This window comes from Meleagris gallopavo, chromosome 13 (genome assembly GCF_000146605.3).
Source record: "Meleagris gallopavo isolate NT-WF06-2002-E0010 breed Aviagen turkey brand Nicholas breeding stock chromosome 13, Turkey_5.1, whole genome shotgun sequence".
Taxonomy (NCBI): domain Eukaryota; kingdom Metazoa; phylum Chordata; class Aves; order Galliformes; family Phasianidae; genus Meleagris; species Meleagris gallopavo.
In genome coordinates, this window is record NC_015023.2 from 15,317,754 (window position 1) to 15,331,923 (window position 14,170).

Sequence of the window (14,170 nt, forward strand, 5' to 3'; positions counted from 1 at the left end):
ATTAAAATATCACCAAACCATTGTGCCCTAGATATCAAACTATTCTCAAAAAGCAGTGTGTTTTACTTAGTCACTTTTGGAGATAAAAAAGTTAATCATACCTTTATAAAATGTTTGGCACCTTTAATAATTGTACAGATAAGAGGATCAATTTTTCAGGCTTTGAGTTGTTTCTTTTTTCTATGCTAATTGATATTAAAAAGTATACAGAAGACAAGCAGAACTTCATGTTCAGTCTGTATGTGATTGGGTGAAACGATTGCCTCAGGACGTGCTGACTGGCGTTTGCATAACGCGGAATGAGAACCTTACTTAAAGCAGTGCTTTCTTTATTCTGTTTAAGTCTCCCTCTGTTAATTTCCTTTAAATGGCTCCCTCATGTAAATCTTGAGTCAAATCCTGAAATCAATGAATAGCTCCTACTGACTTCAGTAAGGGAGGTTTCATCATCTCTCTGCAAATCACGGTGACTACGTGTGCCTTTCATTACTTGATTTTCTTTTCTGATGGCTTCCTCATCATTTATTTCTTTTTGAGTCTAATACAGCAGCACCTGAAGATAGAAAGGTTTTGAGATTTGGAATTCTCAATTTGCATGATAAAAATATTATGTCATATGCAATTTAATTCAGTGTTGGTGGTTCTCATTATTCTGATTACTTTTTTCTCGTGCTTCGTGGCTTTAGGATCACTGTATTTTTAATGAAAATCTCAGGTTTTCACATGCAAAGAGCAAATTTCTAGTTCTCGTGCTCCCAAAGAAAAGCTCAGAAGCAAAAAATTAAGTCAACTGAGTAAATGAGTCAAAATAATTCCACCATGCTGCCCTCTGCCGAATAAAGACCTCCCCAAACCATAAATATTTCTCATTTCCCAGGAAGTGACTCATGATTTTTGACCTTTTGGAATTACACGTATTGTTAAAACTAGGTGTCATTTCTATTTTAAGTCTTCTTTTGTGGGTGTTTGGTTTTTATTTATTTTGCATTTAACATTGCTCTCCTGAAGTGAAATGTAGAATGTGTCTTACAGAATACTGCACTATGAAATGGGGTTTGTTTGCATTTATTGTTTGCATTTATTGCCTGGGCAGATGGTTTTCACAGGTGTCCGCACCAGCCAAATCTCTATTTAAATAAAGCCTTCCACAAGGATGAATTTAACGCCATAAGAATATATGTGAGATGAAATTAGTATGCTCATTCTTGCATTTTTGTAATAGAAGGTTGATCTCATACAAGTAGGACTAAGGACATTTTGAGTGTTTAAAGTAGAAGGTGAGAAAATGCATTCCAAGAGTGAGGATGTGGCCGATCAAATCTGAATGGAGTTCCTTCATACACTGAATCTAGGAAAGTCATAAAGTATACAGAGAATTTGAAATTTTCCGTAGGGTCATTGTAGGGATTGACATTCTGTCACTGTGGAAGTAAAGGAACCCCAGGTTTTCAGATGCAGCATTGCTATAAGGAACTTTAACACCAAGGGCTTTATTCGTTTCCATAGCAGCGTGGTATAAAACTGCAGTGCTCTTCTGCTTTCCAACCCATATTCTATGGGAGCAGCTTTAGTGCAAATGTTGAGGGTGGCAAGGTCAGCAGCATATGCCTGCTGTTTTATTAACAACAAAAAAAGGTGTTTCTTAGGCTCAATATCTTATCAGATGCACAGTTCTAGACCAGTGGCTTTTGCAGGAGTTATCTGAACTAGTGACATTTCCTTACAGTGGCTGGTAATAAATTCAGAAAGACAAATTGTCAGGATATTAAAAATGAGTCTTCACTCTCTACATTTCTGAAAAGCAGTAGGTTATGAAAAACTTTGATTCTGCCTGTCGTTGAATAGAGGAGCTTCAGGGCTGAGAATCACAACTGCTTGGTTTGCTTCCCAGGCTTCTAACCCCTCAGTATTATTGTGTGAATTGTCTGCTGCTCAATTGTAATATACTTTCAAGTATAAAGTTTTTTTCTTAGCAGTGGGTTAAAGATCCTTCTGTACTGATTGCCCAGTTCATATTTAACTACCTGTGTGAACAGTGTTTATGTACTCTGAATTCTACATGTTTGACTCTTTACACATTATTTTCAATGTGTTTAGCTGAGGTCTCTCTTTACATCGCTGTCAGCCCATAAGCACTGCTGTCGTATTCAAAATATATGAAATCTATGGGGTGATAAATTCAGAATGTATTCTGCTTTGAACAATATTTTCTTTGTCTTCAACACAAATCTGTTCTTGTCTCGTTTTTTCAAGATATTTTTAAAGACTTTTTCTCCTTAAGTGAAGGAGCTCAAAAGAAATTATTTTAATGTGATAGGCATTCAGGTCAATGGAAGAATTTCTTCATGAGAAAAATAAATTAAACAAATGCTTGTGCTTCTAAAAGATAATTAAAAACTCTCAGTGTGGTGACAAATCTTGTCTGACATGTGGAGATGTAGAAAGTACTTGGAGTTGCACAAGTAGAATAAAATGTTCCATCTCACAGCAAGGCCAAGCCTCAGTCTTGTAATTATTTCAAAGGGAGTAAAGGTCATTTTCTATTTCCTACAACTGTATTATGTGAGGCTTCTGTACCAGGCTAACAGAAGTTAACTCATGACCTATTTAGATTGACCAGATTTCAACTTATTCAGTCACAAATCAGATAAAATAGACATAGTCCCTTGTCTAAGAGCACTGTCACGGATGATGTCCAAAGCAGCCTTTTACATTTATAGCCCTGTAAGACAAGAATTTCAACTTTGAGATGTCAGAAACTGGGAGATGGCAACATAATTTGCCTCTTTCCTGCTGTGTTAGTCCTTTAGGAGAAGAGTTATGTTTGTAGTTAAATTTCAGCCTATTCTGCGTGGGCTATTTTTCTGCTGTGGACTTGTTAAATAATTTTGCTTGAATTATTGCTAGCATCTTGAGAAGGGGAGAATTTTCCTTCTGCTGTGATTGCATTTTTGTGCATATTCATCCAGTAATACCATGAGTCAGAAAGACAGGTACTTTAAAAACGCACCTCTGTGCTGCTCAAATGTGTGCAGAAAATGCAAGTCTGACTTTCACAGCTCTGTGCACGTGACCACTGAAATGCACACCAGGCTATTTTTGATGGTCAGTAATCAAGTTTTGTGCACAGTTTTATTGGCAGGCTCTGAGTATATGTCTGTTGATGTTTAACAGATGCCTTATACTGGAGGACCAAAGGGGACACTGTCCGACACTCAACCTTTGCAGTCTCCAATGAAATCAATATCTCACTCTCAATAATTGAATGAGGGATTAGCCACTGTACTTTTTTAGGCCTTTGTAAGAATGGAAGCAGTTACACAGACATACAGAAGTGAATAATAGTCAAGCGTATTGCACCATTCTTCATGTATTACTTCAGGTCTTTCTTCGTTAATCCCTTGAAGGGATAAATGCAGCTCAGGCCAGTGAGGAAGGGGAAAGGTGTCCATCTACTGCTTCTGAAAACCGCCAGTCTGATTGTCACTATTTCTTAGTCTGCAGCACTTATAGCCAAGCTTTTACAGCAAGGGCCAGTAAAGTGAAACAAATCATCCAGCACCCGAATTCAGTGAGAACTAATGCAGACTAGGTTGAGTACCTTTGGGTGCCTTTGGTTTTTATTAATGGGATCACATGAAATTTTGTGTGAGATGTGTGAATGGAGACAGCAGCAAATGCATCGCTATGATTTAGCAAGTAGATTACAAGTGGTGGAAAGTGGAAAACAGATGTTAAAACCTGGCAGGACATCTCTCTAGAATTAGGAACAGTTTACCTAATGTTAATGTAGAGAGAGAACCGAGGAATGTGTGAGATGCTGCTGCTGGGTTGGTATGAAGGACTGTACAGCTACCTGAGAGCTGGCTAAGGAGAAAACCTTCAACACTCACCTGTGTGGTCTGGTGGAACAGCTGTCCTCAGCTGTAAGAAAAAAAGCTTTATTAGCAAACTTTTACTCTGTCATGCTTGGCCTGTCTTAACAGACCCATTTGTGCAAGGCCACTTTGGGTTTGGCACTCACGTCTTCCAGGGCCACCAAGTTTGCCTTAATGGTTTTCTCCTTGGTTAGTGTGGGTGCCTCTTCTCTGAGTGCTGTCTGAATGTCCAGCAGGCAGCAGATTGACCATAACACCTTTGATGAGAGCAGAGTGCTGTGTTCACCAGGTTAATGCTCCTTTCTGAAAACCTCCTTTGGAGATTCTGAAGCAGAAAGCACTTTTGAAAATGCTGCTATGTTAGTTGGAAAATAAAGATTTGGGTTTTCCCACTCTCTTGAACTTTCCTCCTCTTGCCTCTCTCTTTAACCTCTTAACTTAGCAGCTTTTTCCTGCCGCCTCTTCCTCAGACAGTCTTACCTCCATGCTCTATTTAAAAGCTGCCAATAAAAATAGTGCTTCAGATTGTTGTCTGTACTCAGGGATAGAACATAAACCTTCAGCAAGTACAGCTGGCGTTGTACCTATTTCCAACAAATTTTACTTTTCTTTTAAGCTCCCTCCTTTGTGAAGGTGTTCCTGCGGTGACAAAGAACTCTGACCACACACTAACAATGATACAAAGTGTATTTACCTTTAACCTTCAGATCTACCTCCACTATGATGGTTTAATTTTGTCTTCCCTTGGTGTAAATAAGTTTTTGATTACAGAGAAAATGACTGAACTGTGGCTCAGAGGTGAAAAAAGAAAAAATCAGTAGTTCACTTTTGGTAGCAAAAAAGGTGTTTTTTTGTTGGTGGTTTTTCTTTTCTTTCCTTTTCTTGGCGTTGTTTTAAAGGAAATTTCTGTGATGTGGAATATCACCCTTGAATAAATAATTCCTTCTGTAACTTGGCGAATGACTTTTAAAAAATAGGCTTATGGACCCTAATTATCAGTTATTTAAATCAACTTAAAAGTCCTTAACTTAATCATATATTTAAACTGAATTGGATTCAACTGTATTGGTAGAAGCAACCTAAAAGCATCCTATGACTTCATAAAGACCAATAATATCCTGTATCCATCATCTGGACTGAGAACTTAGCCTTCACAGTTACTATATTTCTATATTTTGTTATCTCCATGTCAACCCACACATATATAAAAGCAAAATTTAACTTAAAATATGTTCAGCAAGATTTGAAAAGGGAATTATGATGAGACAGATATTTTGTTTTATGAACATGAAGCTCAGTGTTATGTTTTATGAGCACTGAGCCCAAATCCAGTACCGTTCCCAGAAGCTTACGTGATGAATGAGCGAGTGGATATTCAAAGTCAATTTCCTTTGTTTCCTCAGGTTCTGTTGCTTGCGTGTGCAGAAGATTTAGAATGCACCCCTGGATTCCAGCAAAAGGTTTTTTATATTGAACAGCCATTTGAATTCACAGAGGACCAGCCAATTCTGAACCGTATGTTATTTTCATATATTAGTCTTCTGCAGAAATCAGAATCGCTTATATGTTCGTATCACTCCTGCCATTTATCAGAAAGCTTTTTATTGTACATAGGAGTTGAATATTGCCACGATTCTGCCTGCCCTCCCCTGCAGTAGTGCTACGTCTCTAGAGATTTTACTTGGTTTCATGTATTAGAGATAGCAAAATACCATATATACATATATTTAGAACAATATGTATATTGTCAAAACTCTAAATCATCCACTTCTGAAAAAGTAAATTTCCTCTGAAATATTTATAGTATTTCCCATAATCTTGGAAATTGCTTGGGCTTGCCTGTGAACACTTCACTATTCATTCAGCTCTGCAAATTAGGTTTAGAAGCTTCATTCAAAGCTAGGGTAAGTCCAAGCCTCTACAAGAAATTTAGAGGAGACTGGATCAAGCTTGTGATCATCAGAAACAGCAAACTGTAACATGCATTGGACAAATAGAAATTCAGTAATATTTCCAAAGACCAGGTGTGACTTGATAAAATCCATGCTGGTGCTGTATGCTCAAAGTATTAGCTCATGGAAATTTAATTCTCTTTCAGTCCTGGTGTTAGTTTATTCATATGTTTTAATAAGCAAGTGTTACAGTTTGTTCATTTATTTCTGTGGCTTTGAGACTTCAGGAATGCAAACTCAAAGTCCTTAGTACCTTATTCAGTGGTCAGTGATCTTGAAAGAATTTAAAAAATAATAATTAAAAGAAAATAAATATTAATGATGCAATTTTCATAACTTCCAAACATGTTGGTGTTAGCACATGGTATATTCTACTAATACTTTCTTAGTTATGCTTAGTTGCTTGCTGTTGAACCACGAATACTTCTAGATAGCAGCATAGCTGCTAGCATGTAAATACAGTATCTGGATCCCACGTGGCAGTGCATGGTCTGGTGAAACCAATATGCAAAGCAGTGTTACTCAGTAAATGCATGCATTTCCCATCTCAGTTACTTCCAGATATTTTTACAACATACTGATATATGTGCACTGTTATGTTTGTCTGGAGTGCACAGAGGCTTTAAAATACCACTTCCAAAAATAATAATAAAAAAAAAGAAACAAAAGCTAACAAACAATGCTACACAGAGATACAGGATTATTCAGTTTAAAACACAGGTTTCAAACTTCCAGTTTCTGTTGGCAATTTTGCTTCCTTTTAAATTCTGAATTTGATTCACAGGACAGTTTCCAGTCATTTATAAACTCACCTTGAATGAATTTAAGCATTCATTTGCTGTTAAAAGTAGAAATTTGTGGCATGCATTTGATAAGCATGTAGCACTGAAGGCCTATGCAAAGAAAGACAATACTAATTAGTTTAAGTTGAATAAAAATAGCTTTTGTTATACTCTTTGGGTACTTCTGAACTTTGAGAATGTAGCACATGTGGCCAGATCAGCTAATTTGTGCTTGTCTTGCCAAACATGTAAAGGACAAGTTGGTTAAGCCGGCGTTGACTGGTGAGCTCTATGGTGACCCAGTAAACTGCACTGGTGTGAAAGTGGTCCATAAGATACCATCATTAATGTAAACAGGCAGAAAGAACAGGAAGAGATCTAGAAATGCCTGGAAACTATCTTGGGAATTAAATTATTTTAATAAGCAGACACTAAATTGGCCTAATACATAATGCTGAACAAAGGCAGACTGTCAATGCATAATTCTAGTTAATGCAATCACTTGTAAATAGTATGTCCTTCATGCAGCAGTATTAAACCTCTGCACAGTTTCTTCATTTTAGCTGTCAACAGAATTGATATTTTTAATTGTCTGTTTGAATACACTTTGCATGCTCTTGCATCTTTTTATACTCATTACCCAAGAGTGGTGTAATTTAGCAATTGCATTGGAATGTGAGGCTTACCAGGGCTATGTAAATTAATAGACCAAATATGCAAAGCAGGTCTATAGCAGGGATTGCTTTTGTAGTCCTTGATAAGGCAAGGAGCTTCTTAATTCTTTTCTGAAGTGCTATAAAAGTCTTTCTCCTTTTTATTTTTCAATTTAAACAAGGACCTATTGTACATTCCATTGCTAGCGTCATCCTAGCAATTAAATATCGGTTATGGGTCTTTCTTATGTATCTACTACTTACAAATATGGTGGTGTTAATTATTTTATCCTTACTGGAAGAGAAATCAAAGGCAGGGTACACAATTTTCTTATTCTCATTTGTACTGCTTCTTATCAAAACTTACATACGAGTTGACCATAACAAGTGCAGCAGCCTGCTTGTGATGCTTGCCCTCCTTCCTATTAATTTCACTGAGATCAGGTTGCAATTTGTTATCTTTTATCTCATTGTGCTAAGACTGAACTACTTTTTATTGATTAATCATTGTGTCCCATTTAACAGCAATCTCCAGCCTTATCCACTCTTCAATTTTCTTAATTTCGTTTGTTGAATTTTGTATGGATTTTTTTTTCCTACATCAGACCTCCTTCTGTTATTATCCCTTGTGTCTTCTATGGGCATGCACGTGAGGCATTGCACACCTGTTTGTGATCTGCTCAGTTCTTTCCCCTGTGTAATTTTCTTAAAACTAGGTGGTCCCTTGATATTCTGGGAGAGGATTTGTACAGTCACTCTCTGGAAATACCATCACATCTGTCTACATAACTGCTGCTTTAGCAGGCAATGACATCACCAGATTTTTCTTCTTTGTAGATCTGTAGTTTACACCTATGACCACCTTCTGTAATCACATTGAGAAGATAGCAAAGATTCTTACTTTCTTGATAAGGCAGTAATTGACAGAATTTAACTGCAGGTTTTACCTATCAGAAACATTTGTGGTCATCAAATTTTCTCATCAGCAAGCTTGTCTTTGGCAACACTGACAAGTCACTGGTAGTGACGGTGCTCCGTCATGCCAGGTAGATAGAAAGTTTCTAATCAGACCCATCAAATGTGGGAATGTAATTGCATTGCATTAATCATGTTTATACTTAACATACATGAGTCTTGGCTTTTGGGGGTATTTTTAATTGACAATAAATCAAATAGTACACTTGAAAAATTGAGGCAATTAACATAAAGGCGTTAGGTGGTGTGTTGTGCATACTAAGCTGGGGAATACACTGTCAGTGATCTAAATGTCAAAACAAAGGAAGCTTTGACCCTTACTTGAAAAGCTTTAATTTGGATGTTAATTAATGGCTGACCTCTTCTGTCTCTTACATGATAGATTGCATGTTCCAGAGCTTGGACTGTTTCAAGATCAGGGCTTTGTCTGTTTGCATTTCGGTGCTTTTTTCATTCTGTAGATTTTAAATAAGACTTTCCTACTCAACCATATTGAAACTCTTTGTTTACTCATATGATGTGAAATTTATTAGTCTGCCTTATCATTAATACTTAAACTTAAAGGTAATTCTGCTGTTAAGGAAGGTTGAAGCCTTCAACATTTTCTTTGCTTCAGTAGAATAATGCTTGTGGAAAGATCAAAGTTACAGCATCAGGTGTGTACACAAATCATGGTGCTGATCACACTCACATCACAACATTTCCTGCTGGCTCTCTGACAGGTAGATGAGGGCCATGTGAGATTTATCACATCCACTATTCCCACTGATTATTATGCCATTTGACTTTACAGATGGCCTCTTTTTGCAGCTGGTTCATGCTACTGATATGACAGTGTTACTCTCTATTTACTCTTATCCATACAATTATCACATTTTTCATCTCTTCTGATTCACTTTTCTTCTGCAACTTGCGTAGAGCCAATGTGGCAGACTAACCCAATATGCTTTAAAATGCCAAATTCTCCTTAACATTTTGGCTTTTCATGCTGAATATGGCAGGTTTTACGTAAAATAAAGGTATCAGCTGTAGCCTGTAGATTGTGAGTTTAGGAGGGTAAAAGTAGCAGATTACTTCACTTGAGATTAGATTATTATTATTATTTTTTTTCTGGAGACTTTCCAGGAACAATAATGGTTTGCAGATCATTCTTTTTGAAATTATGTGTAGGCTTTGGTTGACTGAAGCATGCCAGCTGTTCTTCTAATAGTCCAAATCAGTGACCAACTGCTCATTATTAGCAGGATGAGTCTGTTGCTCAGTGCAGTGCAAAACCTGTATTAACAATGTCCCCAGGTGCTCTAATGGAAGACTTTTCGCTTCAATTCCAGTCGGCATTTCCAAAACAAAAATCAGATTAACTAAACTATTACTCCCTAATTGAAAAACAATGCAGGCCAAGAGGGACCTATATTAATGTGTTGGAAGGCTGAAATCTTCATCTTTTAGGGTAATGTAGGCTTCTTGGTATAGGACAAACTCAACAAGCAAAGAGGCTGATGCAAACTGCTCATAGGTGACAAAATGTAACAAGGTGATCTTCCTGAGAAAATGTGGGCTAGGGGCAGGGCACAGCCTGGTGTTGCAGCCCCTTCCACATCACTCCATCATGAGAAAGCTCTCTGGATTTGACAAACATAAGTAGCACACATCTCTGCATGCTGAGACCTTCCTGCCTTTCTGCTAGTGAGTAGCTCTGTATTGTCACAGATTGCATTTCTGACAGCTTTTAATTTGAGAATCTTGAAAAGCACCATTCAAAAGACAGCTAACCATTTCCATTGTGCTTCAAAGTTCAGTGGGGACATTTAGCAAGAATTAATGGAAGTAAGTGAGGTTAAATCTGTCTTTAAACATAGAATCTTTTCTAAGTTAATGATATCTTAAAGCATGCAAGTATTCTTGAAAATAATTGCAGGTGTAGTTCACAGTTAATTTTTGGCTTTTAGGATTTATCTCTGCTAATCCAAATCAAATTAGAACTTTTTAAATGATTACACTTATGTTTCAACTCACAGTTTTTCTTTCCCTTTGCTTATTTAAAGCAGTCTTTCCTGAACAGAGCAGTCTGTCTGTACACGTTGCCTACTGTCTGCTTTAATGGATGCATTTCCTTTTCACATAGCTTTCTTGTGGCATCTGATCTCTCTGTCTCTCTTTGAGAATAAGTAATGCAGGCAGTAAACTCGTGACGTCTTTCAGAAATGTATTAGATTGAGTGCTTTTTTCTAGCTGGAGATTAGTGTTTCTGATTTTTGTCTTCTGTCTCAGTTCAGCTCAACCATCTGAACTTTTTTCTCTGGAATAAAGAAAGTAACTTTTTGTGGATTGATTCTGAAAACCCTGATCATTTTGGAATGTCTTCAGCATATTCGTATGCCTTGTACTGACTGTGACTCAGTGAGCATACAAGTGCAGCTGTAGATGGTGAAGCAAGCTCATCCCGTGTTCTGTAATGCATATTAAATCAAATCTTTGTGTTATTTTTTAACCCCTCTTGAAATATACCAACAATGGAAAGTGGTGGAATTTGTTGAAAGAAGAAATTGGCTTAAGAAAGTCTGACCAAAAGGGATTAACTTTAACAAACAATCTTAAGAATCCTTTTTTAAAGTGGAAATAAAACCAGGAGAACAGGGAAATGACCTAAACGATGATGCCTATAGCAATCTGGGATGCTGCTGTCCATGCTAGCTTGGATCATTTCCTCTCTGAAAGTTCTCTCTCTCAAAGCTGCAGAGAGAACTGAAGCAGAACTGACGAGCTTTTAAAGAAAGCAGCACAAAGGAAGCAATACCGAAACAGCTCACAGGTAGTGGACAGCAAAAGAAAAATCCTGCACTAAAGTTGTGGTGAGGATCCGTACATCTCTGGTACACTTACAAGCAAGTTCTGACACTAAAGGCATGTTGGACTGATACAGTTGCTGCTATAATTGATGCATGAGACCATTCTGTTACCATGAGTTCAGGTTTACTGAAGAGCAAATTGCAATTCATTCTTTCATTTCATCAGCTGTGGCGTGGACTGTCCAGCAGCATCTGGGTTTTCTGTACAGAAGTTGTCCTGTCTTGCAATTTTTGCCAAAATACTGCAGAGATTTTTAAAAAATGGATGCATTATTTTTTTTGTTACATTCTATAACTAGAATCTACTCATTTTCTGTCTGTCATGCTGATGAGAAGCATTGCTTGTAGAATGCGTTCAGGCACATGGATTTCATTTTGTGTGGCAGTGAAGTAGAGGCAACAGAAAATGTGTGCTGTTTTGCTAGAAAAATTGCTTGGTTTACATGTAGGACTCCTGCAGGCTTTATTTGGCTGGAATTTTAATTACAGTGCCAGCTCTCAACTCCTACAATAAAACAGTAGGGAGACCACTATAATTTGACCTCGATAAAACATTAACACCAACCTAGGCAAAAATATAGCTTCAACTTTAAAGAATAAATACAGTGGGAGGCAGAAATCAAAGAAATGTAAAGAAAGAAAAACCATTAGAATGCACTAATGTGGACAGCAATGCAGTGTTGGTTTGTTTACTTCCTTGCAATCAACTTCTGATCTTCATAAGAAAATGCTGCATAGTTGGCCAAAAATTGTATTTGTAATTTCACCATACCTTGGGGACTGCAGTCCTGCTGCCAGGCTCAGAATGAAGTGTGTTTTATATATCATAGAAGGGGTAACTCGGTACTGACTTCCACAAAAGAAAGTCCAAGTGCATACAGCACTATAAATAGTCATAAATATGCATGTATTTCAGGTTAATTCAGGATGAGATAGTTCATGAGTTGTGGTGTGGCAGCTCACCGTATTTTGCAGCTTTTGCATCATGGAACGGTCCACAAGAATGTTTTCTAAATCTTCCATTGTCTTTAATAATATTCAAAGCATTGTTCAATTTCTTTTGCTGAAATTGAATTGAAACTGTAATGTAAGAATACTTGAGATTAGTGGTTTTTTTAATTCTTTTTTTCCATTATAAACAACTGAACATGCTTCAGTGCCAAGATTAGAAGTTGCTTTTATGTGACCTAAAATATTATTATTCGCTTTCCTTGCCTTTGACACCTTTATTTTTCCTGTCTGCCTGACAGTCTGCTTCTTCTTTATGGCGAACCAAGTTAAGTGTTTTGTAGTCAGAAGAAAAGAGGAAATAACTATTTTACAATATTTTTCTAAAGAAAAGAAAGCAGTAGCTGGGAGCTATAGTGTGATACACAGCCAAAGAGCTTACTACTTCTAATTCTTGAAAATAAGTTTTGTTTCATGGGAAATTCTCTACTATTATCTTTAACAATGGAGCCAGTGTGTTCTCTCCTGTGATTAATAAGAAAATGCAGTGCTCCAAATGTTCTGTAAGATTTGTGTTTCTTTTGAGAAGTATCTGAGATCCTATGCAGGTAGGTAAAGGCTTTATGGTATGATAGAATAACAGCTTCTGTCAATTGTAAATCAAAATAAGAAACTTTATTAAAAACGAGATTATTACTTCTGACATATTTATTCCTTGAGATGTTCTGTCCTTAATAGCTTCTCCAATAAAGTTAGAAGAATTGAAATATAGAAGCTTTAATGCCTGCATAATAAATCTATTAATCTTAATGCTTCTGGAAATATTAGTCATTGACTACTTACTACTGTTTTTATACGTCAGCATCATTTCCCAGAATTGTATGATACTAACTGCAGTTAGCGCTGATAATTAATTGAAATGAAATTACTTGTAATTGAACAAGTGCTGGACACACTTGACTTAACACTTTCGGGTGCCATAGTTATGCTTTAGATCCTGAATAGCAAGGTATTTCAGCAAACTGAAACCCATATGTTCCATAGAAATTTATTTTGGTGTAATGATATACCTAAATTCCCTTAAGTTCAGCAGAAGATTTTGCTTACAAGAAGGTTTGTCCTTCCAGAAGAACTGTAAGGTGACTGTTACCTGGGCGGCCATGCAAAAGTAAAGGCGTACATGTTTCCTAGTGTGTGTTTTCTGTGCTGAAGCAAATGACTTGGAGCAATTATGATGAAAACCATATCTACAACAAGAAATCCATTTTCCACAGAAGGGTACTGTTCTTGCTGAAGCTTGGTTTTTATGCATGAAACTGGTAAGGCTTGTATTCTTTCTATCTACGAGTGGTACTGAATTTCGATAACTGAACAAAGTACTCATCTAGGATTTCCTGAGGAGTAGAGCTTTTATTAGGATTGATATGTGCCATAGAACCAGGAGAATGAAACCTCCTAGCATATATGCCCTGCGTTACCCTTCTGTTGAAATTGTTATACTTTAAATGGATTAATTGTGTGTGGATTAAACGAAAGATTGACTCCATGGCAGGATAGTTTGCCACATGAGGGGAGGTTGCTGTTTCAATCCTTGCTTACCTGAGTGCTTATGCTGTTTTGACGCTTTTTAGAAAGAAAATATTAAAAACGTGGGAAGTGTTAGTGATTTTAAGATAAGTATTTTTATAGATATCCTAATAAGTATTTAGGGAACTGGAACCTGTTGTGTGCAGGAGAATATTCATATGTAATGATTTCAAACAGTGGAAATATTTAAACATCAGTTTCAGCAAGGAGAGAAAAGTGCCTTTGGATTTTCTCAGATTTTCCAGCCACGTATTAGAGCACCATTGCTGATTTTTGATTTTTTTTCCTACAATGATTAACTAGATAGAACAGAGATGATTTGAACAAAAAGGGCTGATGTAGATTGCTAGTTAGGAGAGTCTTGTGAAAGTGTGCTCCAGTAGCTTTGGGTAAGGGGAGCAGCTGAATTGAGCCTATCCAGATCCTGGTGAACAGTGGAGCTACTGGGTACATGGAGAATATCAGCCACTCTTTCACCTTATAATTTCATAGTTCTAGAACTTTTTTCCCTTATTTTCCTTTCTTTTTCCTTTCTTCTTTCCTTTT

At 36.9% G+C, this 14,170-nt stretch overlaps 1 protein-coding gene across 2 annotated transcripts in view; it reads left to right on the forward strand.

Annotated features, from left to right (window-relative positions):
- CDH13 (cadherin 13) overlaps positions 1-14,170 on the forward strand; it is a 431,656-nt gene that overhangs the window by 82,978 nt on the left and 334,508 nt on the right. For both annotated transcript variants that reach the window (XM_010718092.3, XM_010718093.3), the window contains exon 2: positions 5,282-5,393. In XM_010718092.3, the coding sequence (XP_010716394.1) occupies positions 5,282-5,393 (112 nt within the window). The remainder of the gene's footprint in view (positions 1-5,281; positions 5,394-14,170) is intronic.